A 14,571-nucleotide genomic window follows, 5' to 3' on the forward strand; every position below is an offset into this window, starting at 1 on the left:
TTTTCTAACCTAGACAAGTTGTCTGCAACGGGGTTCTCAGCTCCCTTTCTATCAACAATATGTAAGTCAAATTCTTGTAGCAAGAGAACCCATCTAATAATTCTAGGTTTAGCATCTTTCTTTTCCATAAGATATTTAATAGCAGCATGATCATTGTGAATAGTTACTTTAGAATCAACAATATAAGGTCTGAACTTATCACAAGAAACTACAACTACTAAAAATTCTTTTTCAGTGGTAGCATAATTTCTTTGAGAATTGTCTAGGGTTTTACTAGCATATTGAATAACATTTAATTTCTTATCAACTCTTTGCCCTAGAACAGCACCTGCAGCATAATCACTAGCATCACACATAATTTCAAAGGGTAAATTCCAATCAGGTGGCTGAACAATAGGTGCAGAGATCAATGATTTTTTAATTATTTCAAATGCTTCTACACAATCATCATCAAAGACAAATGGTATATCTTTTTGTAATAAATTAGTCAGAGGCTGAGAAATTTTTGAGAAGTCCTTAATGAACCTCCTATAAAATCTGGCGTGACCAAGGAAACTTCCTATACCTTTGATGTCCTTGGGACATGGCATCTTCTCAATAGCATTAACCTTGGCTTTATCAACTTAAATACCTCTTTCAGAAACTTTATGCCCCAAGACAATACCTTCATTAACCATAAAGTGGCACTTTTCCCAATTCAAGACAAGATTAGTTTCTTCACATCTCTGCAAAACTCGATCAAGGTTGCTCAAGCAATCATCAAAAGAAGATCCATAGACAGAGAAATCCTCCATGAAAACCAAACAAATATTTTCACAAAAGTCAGAGAATATAGCCATCATGCATCTTTGAAAGGTAGCAGGTGCATTACATAAACCAAAAGGCATACGTCTATATGCAAAAGTACCAAAAGGGCAAGTAAAAGTAGTCTTTGATTGATCTTTGGCTGACACAGGTATTTGAGAGAAACCAGAATAACCATCTAGAAAGCAAAAATGTGTATGTTTGGATAATCTTTCTAGCATTTGATCGATAAAAGGTAAGGGGTAATGATCCTTTTTAGTAGCCTTATTTAATTTGCGGAAATCAATTACCATCCTATAACCAGTAATAATTATTTAAGGCATCCATTCATCTTTATCATTAGGAACGATAGTAATACCTCCCTTCTTAGGGACACAATGGACATGACTTACCCATTGACTATCAGCAACGGGATAGATTATACCTGCCTCAAGGAATTTTAGTATTTCCTTTCTTACCACTTCTTTCATTTTAGGATTCAGCCATCGTTGATGATCACGAACCGGTTTAGCATCGTCTTCCAAATTTATTTTATGTTGACATAGAGTGGGACTAATGCCCTTAAGATCATCAAAAGTATACCCAATAGCAGCATGGTGCTTCTTCAGAGTTTTCAATAATCTCTCTTCCTCATGCTCTGGAAGGTTATCATTAATAATAACATGATATATCTTTTTCTCATCAAGATAAGCATATTTGACAGTATCAGGCAACAGTTTAAGCTCAAACACGGGATCACCCTTGGGTGGAGGAGGATCCCCTAGGATTTCAGCAGGCAAATTGTGTTTCAGAATAGGTTCCTGTTTAAAGAATACTTCATCTATTTCCCTTCTTTCATTCATAAACATATCATTTTCATGGTCTAGCAAATATTGTTCTAAAGGATCTATAGGAGGTACGGTAATAGAAGCAAGACCAATAATTTCATCCTTACTAGGTAATTCTTCTTCATGGTGTTGTATACTAAATTTAGAGAAATTAAATTCATGAGACATATCATCTAAACCGATAGTAACAACATCTCTTTTGCAATCTATGGTAGCATTAACAGTGTTTAAGAATGGTCTACCAAATATAATGGGACAAAAGCTATCTTGTGGGGAACCAAGAATAATAAAATCAGCAGGATATTTAGTTTTCCCACACAATACTTCAACATCTCTAACAATTCCCATTGGCGAAATAGTATCTCTATTGGCAAGTTTAATTGTGACATCAATATCTTCTAACTCAACAGGTGCACATTCATAATTTCTCTATATAGGCTAATAGGTATTGCACTAGCACTGGAACCCATATCACATAAACCATGATAACAATGATCTCCTATTTTAACAGAAATAATAGGCATGCCTTCCACAGGTCTAGGTTTATCTTTAGCACAAGGTTTAGCAATTCTAGCAGTTTCATCACAGAAATAAATAACATGCTTATCAATATTATCGGCCAAGAGTCTTTAACAATACAAATATCAGGTTCAACTTTAATTTGCTCAGAAGGTGTATAAGTTTTAATATTGATTTTACGAACCACAGTTGAAGGTTTAGCATGATCCTTTATCCTAATAGGAAAAGGTGGTTTCTCAACATAAGGAGTAGGAACAATAGGATCATTATAAGTGACAGTCTTTTCTTCAACTTTAATAGGTGCAGCTACTTTTACTTCTATGGGAGGATGATATTTAAACCATTTCTCCTTGGGGAGATCAACATGAGTAGCAAAAGATTCATAGAAAGAAGCTACTATCTCAGAGTCAAGTCCATATTTAGTGCTAAATTTACGGAAAACATCGGTATCCATAAAAGATTTAACACAATCAAACCTAGGTGTCATACCCGACTCCTTACCTTTGTCGAGGTCCCAATCTTCAAAGTTGCGTTTAATTCTTTCCAATAAATCCCATTTGATTTCAATAGTCTTCATCATAAAAGAGCCAGCACAAGAAGTATCAAGCATGGTGCGATTGCTATCAGAAAGCCGAGAATAAATTTTTTGAATAATCATTTCTCTTGAGAGCTCATGATTGGGGCATGAATATGACATTGATTTAAGCCTCCCCCAAGCTTGAGCGATGCTTTCTCCTTCGCGAGGCCAAAAATTATATATATAATTGCGATCACGATGAACAAGATACATAGGATAAAACTTCTGATGAAATTCCAATTTCAATCGTTTGTAGTTCCAAGATCCCATATCATCACATAGCCTATACCATGTCGATGCATCTCCCTTCAAAGATAAAGGGAAGACCTTCTTCTTAACAACATCTCCGGGTATACCTACAAGCTTAAATAATCCACAAACTTCATCCACATATATTAGATGCTCATCAGGATGCATTGTTCCGTCTCCTGCAAAAGGATTATCTAGCAGTTTGTCTATCATACCCGAAGGAATTTCAAAGCAGACATTTTCATTTTCATTTTCAGTAGGTTCAGTAGGTTGAGGAGCAACTCTTTGCTCTACTGGTCGGGGTGAAGATACCCCGAACAAGCCCCTCAGAGGATTACTTTCCATAGTAACAAGTGACAGTAAATTTCAACACACTATATAATTTTTTCCTTACCAAATTCCACCTACCAAAGGCGCTTCACTCCCCGGCAACGGCGCCAGAAAAGAGTCTTGATGACCCACAAGTATAGGGGATCTATCATAGTCCTTTCGATAAGTAAGAGTGTCAAACCCAACGAGGAGCAGAAGGAAATGATAAGCCGTTTCCAGCATGGTATTCTCTGCAAGTACTGAAATAAGTGGTAAGAGATAGTTTTGTGATAGGATAATTTGTAACGAGCAACAAGTAACAAAAGTAAATAAAGTGCAGTAAGGTGGCCCAATACTTTTTGTAGCAAAGGAAAAGCATGGACAAACTCTTATATAGATACAAGCGCTCCCTAGGACACATGGGAATATCGTCAAGCTAGTTTTCATCACGCTCATATGATTCGCGTTTGGTACTTTGATAATTTGGTATGTGGGTGGACCGGTGCTTGGGTACTGCCCTTACTTGGACAAGCATCCCACTTATGATTAACCTTTATTGCAAGCATCCGCAACTACAACAAAAGTATTAAGGTAAACCTAACCATAGCATGAAACATATGGATCCAAATCAGCCCCTTACGAAGCAACACATAAACTAGGGTTTAAACTTCTGTCACTCTAGCAACCCATCATCTACTTATTACTTCCCAATGCCTTCCTCTAGGCCCAAATAATGGTGAAGTGTTATGTAGTCGACGTTCACATAACACCACTAGAGGAGAGACAACATACATCTCATCAAAATATCGAACGAATACCAAATTCACATGACTACTAATAGCAAGACTTCTCCCATGTCTTCAGGAAGAAACGTAACCACTCACAAAGCATAAACATGTTCATAAACAGAGGGGTATTAATATGCATATAGGATCTGAACATATGATCTTCCACCAAATAAACCAAGTAGCATCAACTACAAGGAGTAATTAACACTACTATCAACCTACTAGTACCAACCTCGGACTTGGAGACAAGAATTGGATACAAGAGATGAACTAGAGTTTTGAGAGGAGATGGTGCTGATGAAGATGTTGATGGAGATTGCCCTCTCCCGGCGAGAGGAGCATTGGTGATGACGATGGCGATGATTTCCCCCTCCCGGAGGGAAGTTTCCCCGGCAGAACAGCTCAGCCGGAGCCCTAGATTGGTTCCGCCAAGGTTCCACCTCGTGGCGGTGGAGTTTCGTCCGAGAAGATGGGCAGGGTGTGGACCCCCTGGTGAACTTCTTCCACTAAGTATTTCTTATATATTCTGAAAATGTGTTCCGTGAAGTTTCAGGACTTTTGGAGCTGTGCAGAATAGGTCTCTAATATTTGCTCCTTTTCCAGCACAGAATCCCAGCTGCCGGGATTCTCCCTCTTTACGTAAACCTTGTAAAATAAGAGAGAATAGGCATAAGTATTGTGACATAATGTGTTATAATAGCCCATAATGCAATAAATATCGATATAAAGGCATGAAGCAAAATGGACGTATCACGGCTTGTAGACGGGAAGGCACGTGTATGGGCAGTTGTCGTACAGGCCCCGACGCGGGTACAGCCCCGTCACGCGGGCGGCGGCTTTTTTGTGATGAGACGATCCTACCCTTTTTAATGAAGGGGTACGGAGCAATCTCAGCCGTTGTTGTATTTAAGGGGTTGTACCGAAGAAGAAGTGTTTTATTTACTTTATTTTTTGAGATTATGTTTCAGTCTTGGAACAGAGGAAAAGGAAAGAGGTCTTGTCTGGCTGGTTGGAGAAGCTATGGCAGGAAAGCAGGGAAGGAAGCCATGATAAGCAAGGTTTGTCGATGGCTGGCGTCACCTCCCTCTCACGTATTCTCTTTGTGTGTTGTTCCACTCCAAATTGTTATATCATCTCCTATGTTTTTATGTATCAGTACCTATATATGCCCATAAACCAGCTAATTTCCAAGCACAACACATGAGCTTTTCACTCTTGTTGCTGCGCTCACGGCAGAAGGCGACCACTTCATCCTTGCATACCTCGGCGGCCTTGTATTTCGCCACGAGGAATGCGCACGGCATCTCGCCCCAATGCCGGTGAGGCATCCCGACCACCATCGTGTCCGCCACACCCGGATGGTGGAGCAGCACATGCTCGAGGTCCTTGCTGCATATGTTCTCACCGCCGTTTATGATCACGTCCTTTGACCTGTCCTTTATCTTGATGTACCCATCCGGGTGCACGACACCAACGTCACCGGTCATGAACCACCCGCCCTTGAAGGCCTTCGCATTTGCCTCTGGGTTATTGAGGTATCCCTTCATGTGGCTGCTGCTGCGGAGCACGATCTCACCCAAGGACTTGCCGTCGCACGGCACGGTAGACATGGTGTCATCGTCGACCATGACATTGGCATTGGCGAGACAAAGGATGCTGACCAACTGCCTGGCCTTGAGGTGTGAGCGCTCCGGGAGCAGCAGGAGGTCCCACTAGTGACGCCACTCATAGGCCAGAGTGGGACCTGCCTCAGTGAGCCCGTAGGAGTGCGTCACCTTGAAACCGATCCGCTCAACGCGGTCCAGCAGGGCGGCCGTCGGCGGCGCGCCGCCAGTGAGGACGTGGACGGGAGCCGTGAGCCGTGGTGCCTCGCCGACAAGGAGGATATTGAATGCCACGGGCGCGCATCACATGTGGGTGACACCGTAGTCGAAGATGGCATGGTAGAGGTCGGCAGCTCAGTTCTCGTGGATGCAGGCATTAACGGCGCCGCGCGCCGCCACTCCCCAGGTGAGTGTCCACCCATTGCAGTGGAACATGGGGAGTGTCCAGAGGTATAGCAGCTCGGTGCCCACGCCCACGACAATAGCTGTCCCATGGTGTTCAGGTACGCACCACGGTGGCTATACACCACGCCCTTGGGTGCCGCCGTGGTGCCCGAGGTGTAGTTCAGGGCGACCGCATCCCACTCGTCTGTGAGCGAGGGCAGCTGTCAAGGGAACTACCGCATCGGACCCCAAGGCCGACTCCAATACATCCCAGACCAGGCCCATGCAGGAGAAGAGGCCTAGCTTGCGTTACGCTGTACCGACCTGGAGCAAGTGAACCATATAATTATCAGGAATGGTGTGTTTTAGGGTATCGATAGACCAGAGAACTGACGGCGCCGTTTGGCGATGTATCCTTCCTCCCACCCCTGGCTCTAAATCCCGATCCCCTTCTTGTTGATTCAACTCTAGGTACCAATTTGTACTCTGGATTTGATAATTGAGAGATAGATCGAGAGATTACCATCCAGGACCGTGTCATCTAGTATCAGAGCCTCAAATCCCCACCCAAAAACTTTCCTTCCACCGCGGCCGATATGGAGAAGAAGAAGAAGACTCGTAGCCTCAAGCAGATCATGGCGGATCTTGACTTCCAGAAGCATATGGAGGAGGCTGCCAAGGAGAGGAGCAGCATCGCGCAGGCGCTGCTTGGGATCTAGCGCTTCCTCGATAAGATTGAGCCAGTGGTGTCGCAGATGGAGCCGCTACTGCAATCTCTCGAGCTGGTGGTCAACGACCTATCGGCCTGGCGTCCCGTGGTGGATGCGGCCGTCGGGCGTCTCGAAGATGATCTCGGGGACATTCGCGCGCAGCTCGCCAAGATCGCGCTTGGTGCGAACGCGTCGGGGAAGGCGCCGGGTCCCTCATCCTCGATGATGGTGGACGCGCCATTGCCCGACTCTAGCGTAGGTGGTGATGACCACGGGCAGTTTTGCCGCCGTTATGCAACACCAACTCGGGCACTGCTGCTTGGGGAACCGATCCTGCAAGCGCCGGTCCCGGCCAATGGTACTTTCCGGACACCCTTCCCCTCCGTTCCTATTCCAAATCCATATGAACAGGGCAACACCAGTGGGTTCTCTGGTGGTAGATCGGGCACTACTAGGGTGGAATGCTGATGTCTACTACACAACCTTCTTCTCATAGACATTGTTGGGCCTCCAAGTGCAGAGGTTTGTAGGACAGTAGCAAATTTCCCTCAAGTGGATGACCTAAGGTTTATCAATCCGTGGGAGGCATAGGATGAAGGTGGTCTCTCTCAAGCAACCCTGCAACCAAATAACAAAGAGTCTCTTGTGTCCCCAACACACCCAACACAATGGTAAATTGTATAGGTGCACTAGTTCGGCGAAGAGATAGTGATACAAGTGCAATATGGATGGTAGATATAGTTTCTTTGTAATCTAAAAAATATAAAAACAGCAAGGTAACAAGTGGTAAAAGTGAGCATAAACGGTATTGCAATGCTAGGAAACAAGGCCTAGGGTTCATACTTTCACTAGTGCAAGTTCTCTCAACAATAATAACATAATTGGATCATATAATTATCCCTCAACATGCAACAAAGAGTCACTCCAAAGTCACTAATAGCGGAGAACAAATGAAGAGATTATTGTAGGGTACGCAACCACCTCAAAGTTATCCTTTCTGATCGATCTATTCAAGAGTCTGTAGTAAAATAATACAAAGCTATTCTTTCCATTCAATCTATCCTATAGTTTGTACTAGAATAACACCTTAAGATACAAATCAACCAAAACCCTAATGTCACCTAGATACTCCAATGTCACCTCAAGTATTTGTGGGTATGTTATACGATATGCATCACACAATCTCAAATTCATCTATTCAACCAACACAAATAACTTCAAAGAGTGCCCCAAAGTTTCTACCGGAGAGTCAAGATGAAAACATGTGCCAACCCCTATGCATAAGTTCACGAGGTCACGGAACCCGCAAGTTGATCACCAAAACATACATCAAGTAGATCACGTGAATATCCCATTGTCACCACAGATAAGCACATGCAAGACATACATCAAGTGGTCTCAAATCCTTAAAGACTCAATCCGATAAGATAACTTCAAAGGGAAAACTCAATCCATTACAAGAGAGTAGAGGGGGAGAAACATCATAGGATCCGTCTATAATAGCAAAGCTCGCGATACATCAAGATCATGCCGAATCAAGAATACGAGAGAGAGAGAGAGAGAGATCAAACACATAGCTACTAGTACATACCCTCAGCCCCGAGGGTGAACTACTCCCTCTTCATCATGGAGAGCACCGGGATGATGAAGATGGCCAACGGATAGGGATTCCCCCCTCCGGCAGGGTGCCAGAATGGGTCTAGATTGGTTTTCGGTGGCTACAGAGTCTTGTGGCGGTGGAACTCCCAATCTAGGTTTCTTTCTGGAAGTTTGGGGATATATAAGAGGTATTGGAGTCGAGAACAAGTCAGGGGGTATCTGAGGCGGCCACGAGGTAGGGGGCGCGCCCAGGGGGGTAGGGCGCGCCCCCACCGTCGTGGGTGCATCGGGACTCTTCTGGCCCATCTCCTGTACTCCGTGGGCTTCTTCTGGTCCAAAAATAATCTTCATGAAATTTCAAGTCAATTGGACTCCGTTTGGTTTTCCTTTTCTGCGATACTCAAAAACAAGGAAAAACATAAACTGGCACTGGGCTCTAGGTTAATAGGTTAGTCCCAAAAATCATATAAATGCATATAAAACATCCAACGTTGATAATATAATAGCATGGAATAATAAAAAATAATAGATACTTTGGAGACGTATCAAGCATCCCCAAGTTTAATTCCTGCTCGTCCTCGAGTAGGTAAATGATAAAAACAAAAGTTTTGATGTGGAATGCTACCTAACATAATTATCAATGTAATTTTCTTTATTGTGGCATGAATATTCAGATCCATAAGATTCAAGACAAAAGTTTAATATTGACATAAAAATAATAATACTTAAAGCATACTAACAAAGCAATCATGTCTTCTCAAAATAACATGGCCAAAGAAAACTATCCCTACAAAATCATATAGTCTGGCTATGGCTATGGAAATGCCATAATAGGTAGGTATGGTGGCTGTTTTGAGGAAGGTAAATGGTGGGTTTATGGTATCGGCGAAAGTTGTACGGTACTAGAGAGGCTATCAATGGTGGAAGGGTGAGAGTGCGTATAATCCATGGACTCAACAACATTAGTCATAAAGAACTCACATACTTATTGCAAAAATCTATTAGTTATCGAAATGAAGTACTACACGCATGCTCCTAGGGGGATAGATTGGTAGGAAAATACCATCGCTCATCCCCGACCGCCACTCATAAGGAAGAGAATCAATAAATAAATCATGCTCCGACTTCATCACATAACGGTTCACCATACGTGCATGCTACGGGAATCACAAACTTTAACACAAGTATATCTCAAATTCACAACTACTCAACTAGCATGACTCTAATATTACCATCTTCATATCTAAAAACGATCATCGAGTATCAAACTTCTCATAGTATTCAATGCACTTTATATGAAAGTTTTTATTATACCCATCTTGGATGCCTATCATATTAGGACTAATTTCATAACCAAAGAAAATTACCATGCTGTTCTAAAAGACTCTCAAAATAATATAAATTAAGCATGAGAGATCAATAATTTCTATAAAATAAACCACCATCGTGCTCTAAAAGGATATAAGTGAAGCATTAGAGCAAATGACAAACTACTCCAAAAGATATAAGTGAAGATCAATGAGTAGTCGAATAATTATGCAACTATGTGAAGACTCTCTAACATTTAAGGATTTCAGATCTTGGTATTTTATTCAAACAGCAAGCAAAACAAAATAAAATAAAATGACGCTCCAAGCAAAACACATATCATGTGCTGAATAAAAATATAGCTTCAAGTAAAGTTACCGATGAACGAAGACGAAAGAGGGGATGCCACCCGGGGCATCCCCAAGCTTAGGCTCTTGGTTGTCCTTGAATATTACCTTGGGGTGCCTTGGGCATCCCCAAGCTTAGGCTCTTGCCACTCCTTATTCCATTGTCCATCGAATCTTTACCCAAAACTTGAAAACTTCACAACGCGAAACTTAACAGAAAACTCGTAAGCTCTGTTAGTATAAGAAAATAAATCACCACTTAGGTACTATTGTGAACTCATTATAAATTCATAATGGTGTAATATCTACTGTATTCCAACTTCTCTATGGTTCATACCCTCCGATACTACTCATAGATTCATCAAAATAAGCAAACAACACAAAGAAAACAGAATCTGTCAAAAACAGAACAGTCTGGAGCAATCTGGAGGTTTCGAATACTTCTATCACTCCAAAAATTCTGAAATAAATTGGTGGACCTGATGAATTTGTCTATTAATCATCTGCAAAAATAATCAACCTAACCGCACTCTCCAGTAAAAAATGGAAGCTAATCTCGTGAGCATAAAAGTTTCTGTTTTTTACAGCAAGATCGCAAAGACTTCACCCAAGTCTTCCCAAAGGTTCTACTTGGCACAAACAATAATTAAAACATAAAACCACATCTAAAAAGAGGCTAGATGAATTATTTATTAATAAACAGGAGCAACAAGTAAATAACAAAAATAAAATTGGGTTGCCTCCCAACAAGCGCTTGCGTTTAATGCCCCTAGCTAGGCATGATGATTTCAATGATGCTCACATAAAAGATAGGAATTGAAACATAAAGGGAGCATCATGAAGAATATGACTAGCACTTTTAAGTCTAACCCACTTCCTATGCTTAGGGATTTTGTGAGCAAACAACTTATGGGAATAAGAATCAACTTGCATAGGAAGGTAAAACAAGCAAATCTTCAAGATTTTCAACACATGGAGAGGAAACTTGATATTATTGCAACTCCTACAAGCATATATTCCTCCCTCATAATAATTTACAGTAGCATCATGACGAAATTCAACAATATAACCATCACATAAAGCATTATTTTCATGATCTACAAGCATATAAATCTTACTACTCTCCACATAAGCAAAATTCTTCTCATTCGGAATAGTGGGAGTATCATAAGAAACTCGAATACTATAAATCGTTTCCACATTAAAATGATAATGTTCAGAAAAAGGGTAATCATAATCATGACAAGTTTTATAAATATAATCATCACTACTTTTTATAGCATAAGTGTCACAATAATCATCATAAATAGGAGGCATGCTATCATCATAATAAATTTGCTCATCAGAACTTGGGAGACTAGAAATATCATCTTCATTAAACATAGCATCCCCAAGCTTGGGACAAACATTAATTGCAGCAAATACATTCTCAAACATGTCATTCTCATCAAACATAGCATCCCCAAGCTTGGGCCGTTTCATATCTTAAGCATAATCACTCTCATCATTAATAGTATGGATAGGACCAATAGTATAACAATTATCATCATCACAATGAGTAATAGGAGCAACATCATTTGGGAGGGATACCTTTTTACCTTTGCTTCTATGTCTTTTCTTTTGCTTCTCCGCATCATGTGTGGGTTTAACCCTCTTTTTGGAGCTCCTTATTAATGAGATTGGTTGGATAGAAGGCTCTTCCTCATTACCTGATTCATCATAAGAAAAATAGGAGGATATTAGGAAATCTCTTCCATTTCATTAGTATTCTATTCATCTTCTAATTGTTTTCTTGACTTTATGTAATTGGCAATATAAGGATTTTCAATGCAATTCACCGCACAATACATATAAATTTCCTCTAGATCAAAATCAAGAACTTTATCAAGGGCAAATTCTGGAATATCCTTAGTTATACGTTTCACTTCTTCACAACCCAGAAGCAAACTAAGTTCATTATGATGCGTAAGGGAAATCAAGTCATCACAATTTTTGGACATGATCCGATCATGAAACAATTTGCATTGGATATTTAAATGACCACGTTCATTGCAAACTTCACAAGGATGGCTAAGAAAATTTACATTTTCAGCACAAACCTCTAGCCTTTCTTGCAACCATTTAGTTTCTAAATACTTATGCCACTTGCAAAATCTATCTTCCCTATTTGGTGTGTCCTTGCAAACCCTATGCACTCCACAAAAATTGACATGCTTATAAGAGACATTTTCATCATGACTAGTGCAATCATCATTAGTACTATGGATATTCAAAGAGTTCGTAGTAACAACATTGCAATCATGCTCATCAGTCAAAGATTTAGTGCCAAACATTTTAATGTATTCTTCTTCTAGCATTTTGGCACAATTATTGGAATCCTTATTTTCCTTAAAGATATAAAAAAGATGAAGCATATGAGGTACCCTCAATTCCATATTTTTTTGTAATTTTCTTTTATAGACTAAACTAGTGATAAAACAAGAAACAAAAAGATTCAATTGCAAGATCTAAAGATATACCTTCAAGCGCTAACCTCCCCGGCAACGGCGCCAGAAAAAAGCTTGATGTCTACTACACAATCTTCTTCTTGTATATGTTGTCGGGCCTCCAAGTGCAGAGGTTTGCAGGACAGTAGCAAATTTCCCTCAAGTGGATGACCTAAGGTTTATCAATCCATGGGAGGCATAGGATGAAGATGGTCTCTCTCAAGAAACCCTGTAACCAAATAACAAAGAGTCTCTTGTGTCCCCAACACACCCAATACAATGGTAAATTGTATAGATGCACTAGTTCGGCGAAGAGATGGTGATACAAGTGCAATATGGATGGTAGATATAGGTTTTTTGTAATCTGAAAATATAAAAACAGCAAGGTAACAAGTGGTAAAAGTGAGCGTAAACGTTATTGTAATGCTAGGAAACAAGGCCTAGTGTTCATACTTTCACTAGTGCAAGTTCTCTCAACAATAATAACATAATTGGATCATATAATTATCCCTCAACATGCAACAAATAGTCACTCCAAAGTCAATAATAGCGGAGAACAAACGGAGAGATTATTATAGGGTACGAAACCACCTCAAAGTTATCCTTTCTGATCGATCTATTCAAGAGTCCGTAGTAAAATAACACGAAGCTATTCTTTCCGTTTAATCTATCCTAGAGTTCATACTAGAATAACACCTTAAGATACAAATCAACCAAAACCCTAATGTCACCTAGATACTCCAATGTCACCTCAAGTATTCGTGGGTATGATTATACGATATGCATCACACAATCTCAGATTCATCTACTCAACCAACACAAAGAACTTCAAAGAGTGCCCCAAAGTTTCTACCGGAGAGTCAAGACAAAAACATGTGCCAACCCCTATGCATAAGTTCACGAGGTCACGGAACCCGCAAGTTGATCACCAAAACATACATCAAGTAGATCACGTGAATATCCCATTGTCACCACAGATAAGCACATGCAAGACATACATGAAGTGTTCTCAAATCCTTAAAGACTCAATCCGATAAGATAACTTTAAAGGGAAAACTCAATCCATTACAAGAGAGTAGATGGGGAGAAACATCATAAGATCCATCTATAATAGCAAAGCTCGCGATACATCAAGATCATGCCGAATCAAGGACATGAGAGAGAGAGAGAGAGATCAAACACATAGCTACTGGTACATACCCTCAGCCCTGAGGGTGAACTACTCCCTCCTCGTCATGGAGAGCGCCGGGATGATGAAGATGGCCACCAGAGAGGGATTCCCCCCTCCGGCAGGGTGCCGGAACAGGTCTAGATTGGTTTTCGGTGGCTACAGAGGCTTGCGGTAGCGGAACTCCAGATCTAGGTTTCTTTCTGGAAGTTTGGGGTTATATAGGAGGTATTGGAGTCGGGAACAAGTCAGGGGGTCTCCGAGGCGGCCACGAGGTAGGGGGGCGCGACCCCACCCTCGTGGGTTCCTCGGGACTCTTCTAGACCATCTCCGGCACTCCGTGGGCTTCTTCTGGTCCAAAAATAATCTCCGTGAAATTTCAGGTCAATTGGACTCCGTTTGGTTTTCCTTTTCTGCGATACTCAAAAACAAGGAAAAACAGAAACTGGCACTGGGCTCTAGGTTAATAGGTTAGTCCCAAAAATCATATAAAATAGCATATAAATGCATATAAAACATCCAAGGTTGATAATATAATAGCATGGAACAATAAAAAATTATAGATGCGTTGGAGACGTATCAAATGCCCGGAGTTTAATGGGGACAATCCCACGGGGTGGAAAATTCATTGTGAAGCATGTTTTAGGATTGGGGCAGTGGATCCCTCGGTTTGGGTAGATACAACAGTTGTCAATTTCACTGGAGCAGCAGCGTTGTGGTTAGAGTGGTCTCAGGCTCATGTTAAATTCACTACTTGGGATTCTTTCGTTGCTTCTGTCTTAGACAAATTTGGTAGATCGGAGTTTCAACAACTCCTTCAAAAATTATCTCGGCTTAAGAAAGATGGGACGGTGTTAGAAATGCAGAGCAGTTTAATGTGGTGATGCATAGT

The 14,571-nt window shown here is 41.1% G+C and overlaps 1 protein-coding gene across 1 annotated transcript; it reads right to left on the reverse strand.

Annotated features, from left to right (window-relative positions):
* Positions 1–5,218: 5,218 nt before the first annotated feature.
* LOC119358464 (benzoate--CoA ligase, peroxisomal-like) lies at positions 5,219–5,620 on the reverse strand. Its single transcript, XM_037624995.1, has one exon. The coding sequence runs from the start codon at positions 5,618–5,620 to the stop codon at positions 5,219–5,221; it is 402 nt and encodes a 133-aa protein (XP_037480892.1).
* Positions 5,621–14,571: the final 8,951 nt, after the last annotated feature.

This window comes from Triticum dicoccoides, chromosome 2A (genome assembly GCF_002162155.2).
Source record: "Triticum dicoccoides isolate Atlit2015 ecotype Zavitan chromosome 2A, WEW_v2.0, whole genome shotgun sequence".
NCBI lineage: Eukaryota > Viridiplantae > Streptophyta > Magnoliopsida > Poales > Poaceae > Triticum > Triticum dicoccoides.

Excerpts from the sequence above, each read along its gene's own strand:
- LOC119358464 (XM_037624995.1), bottom strand. The coding sequence starts at position 5,620 with ATGAAGGGATACCTCAATAACCCAGAGGCAAATGCGAAGGCCTTCAAG.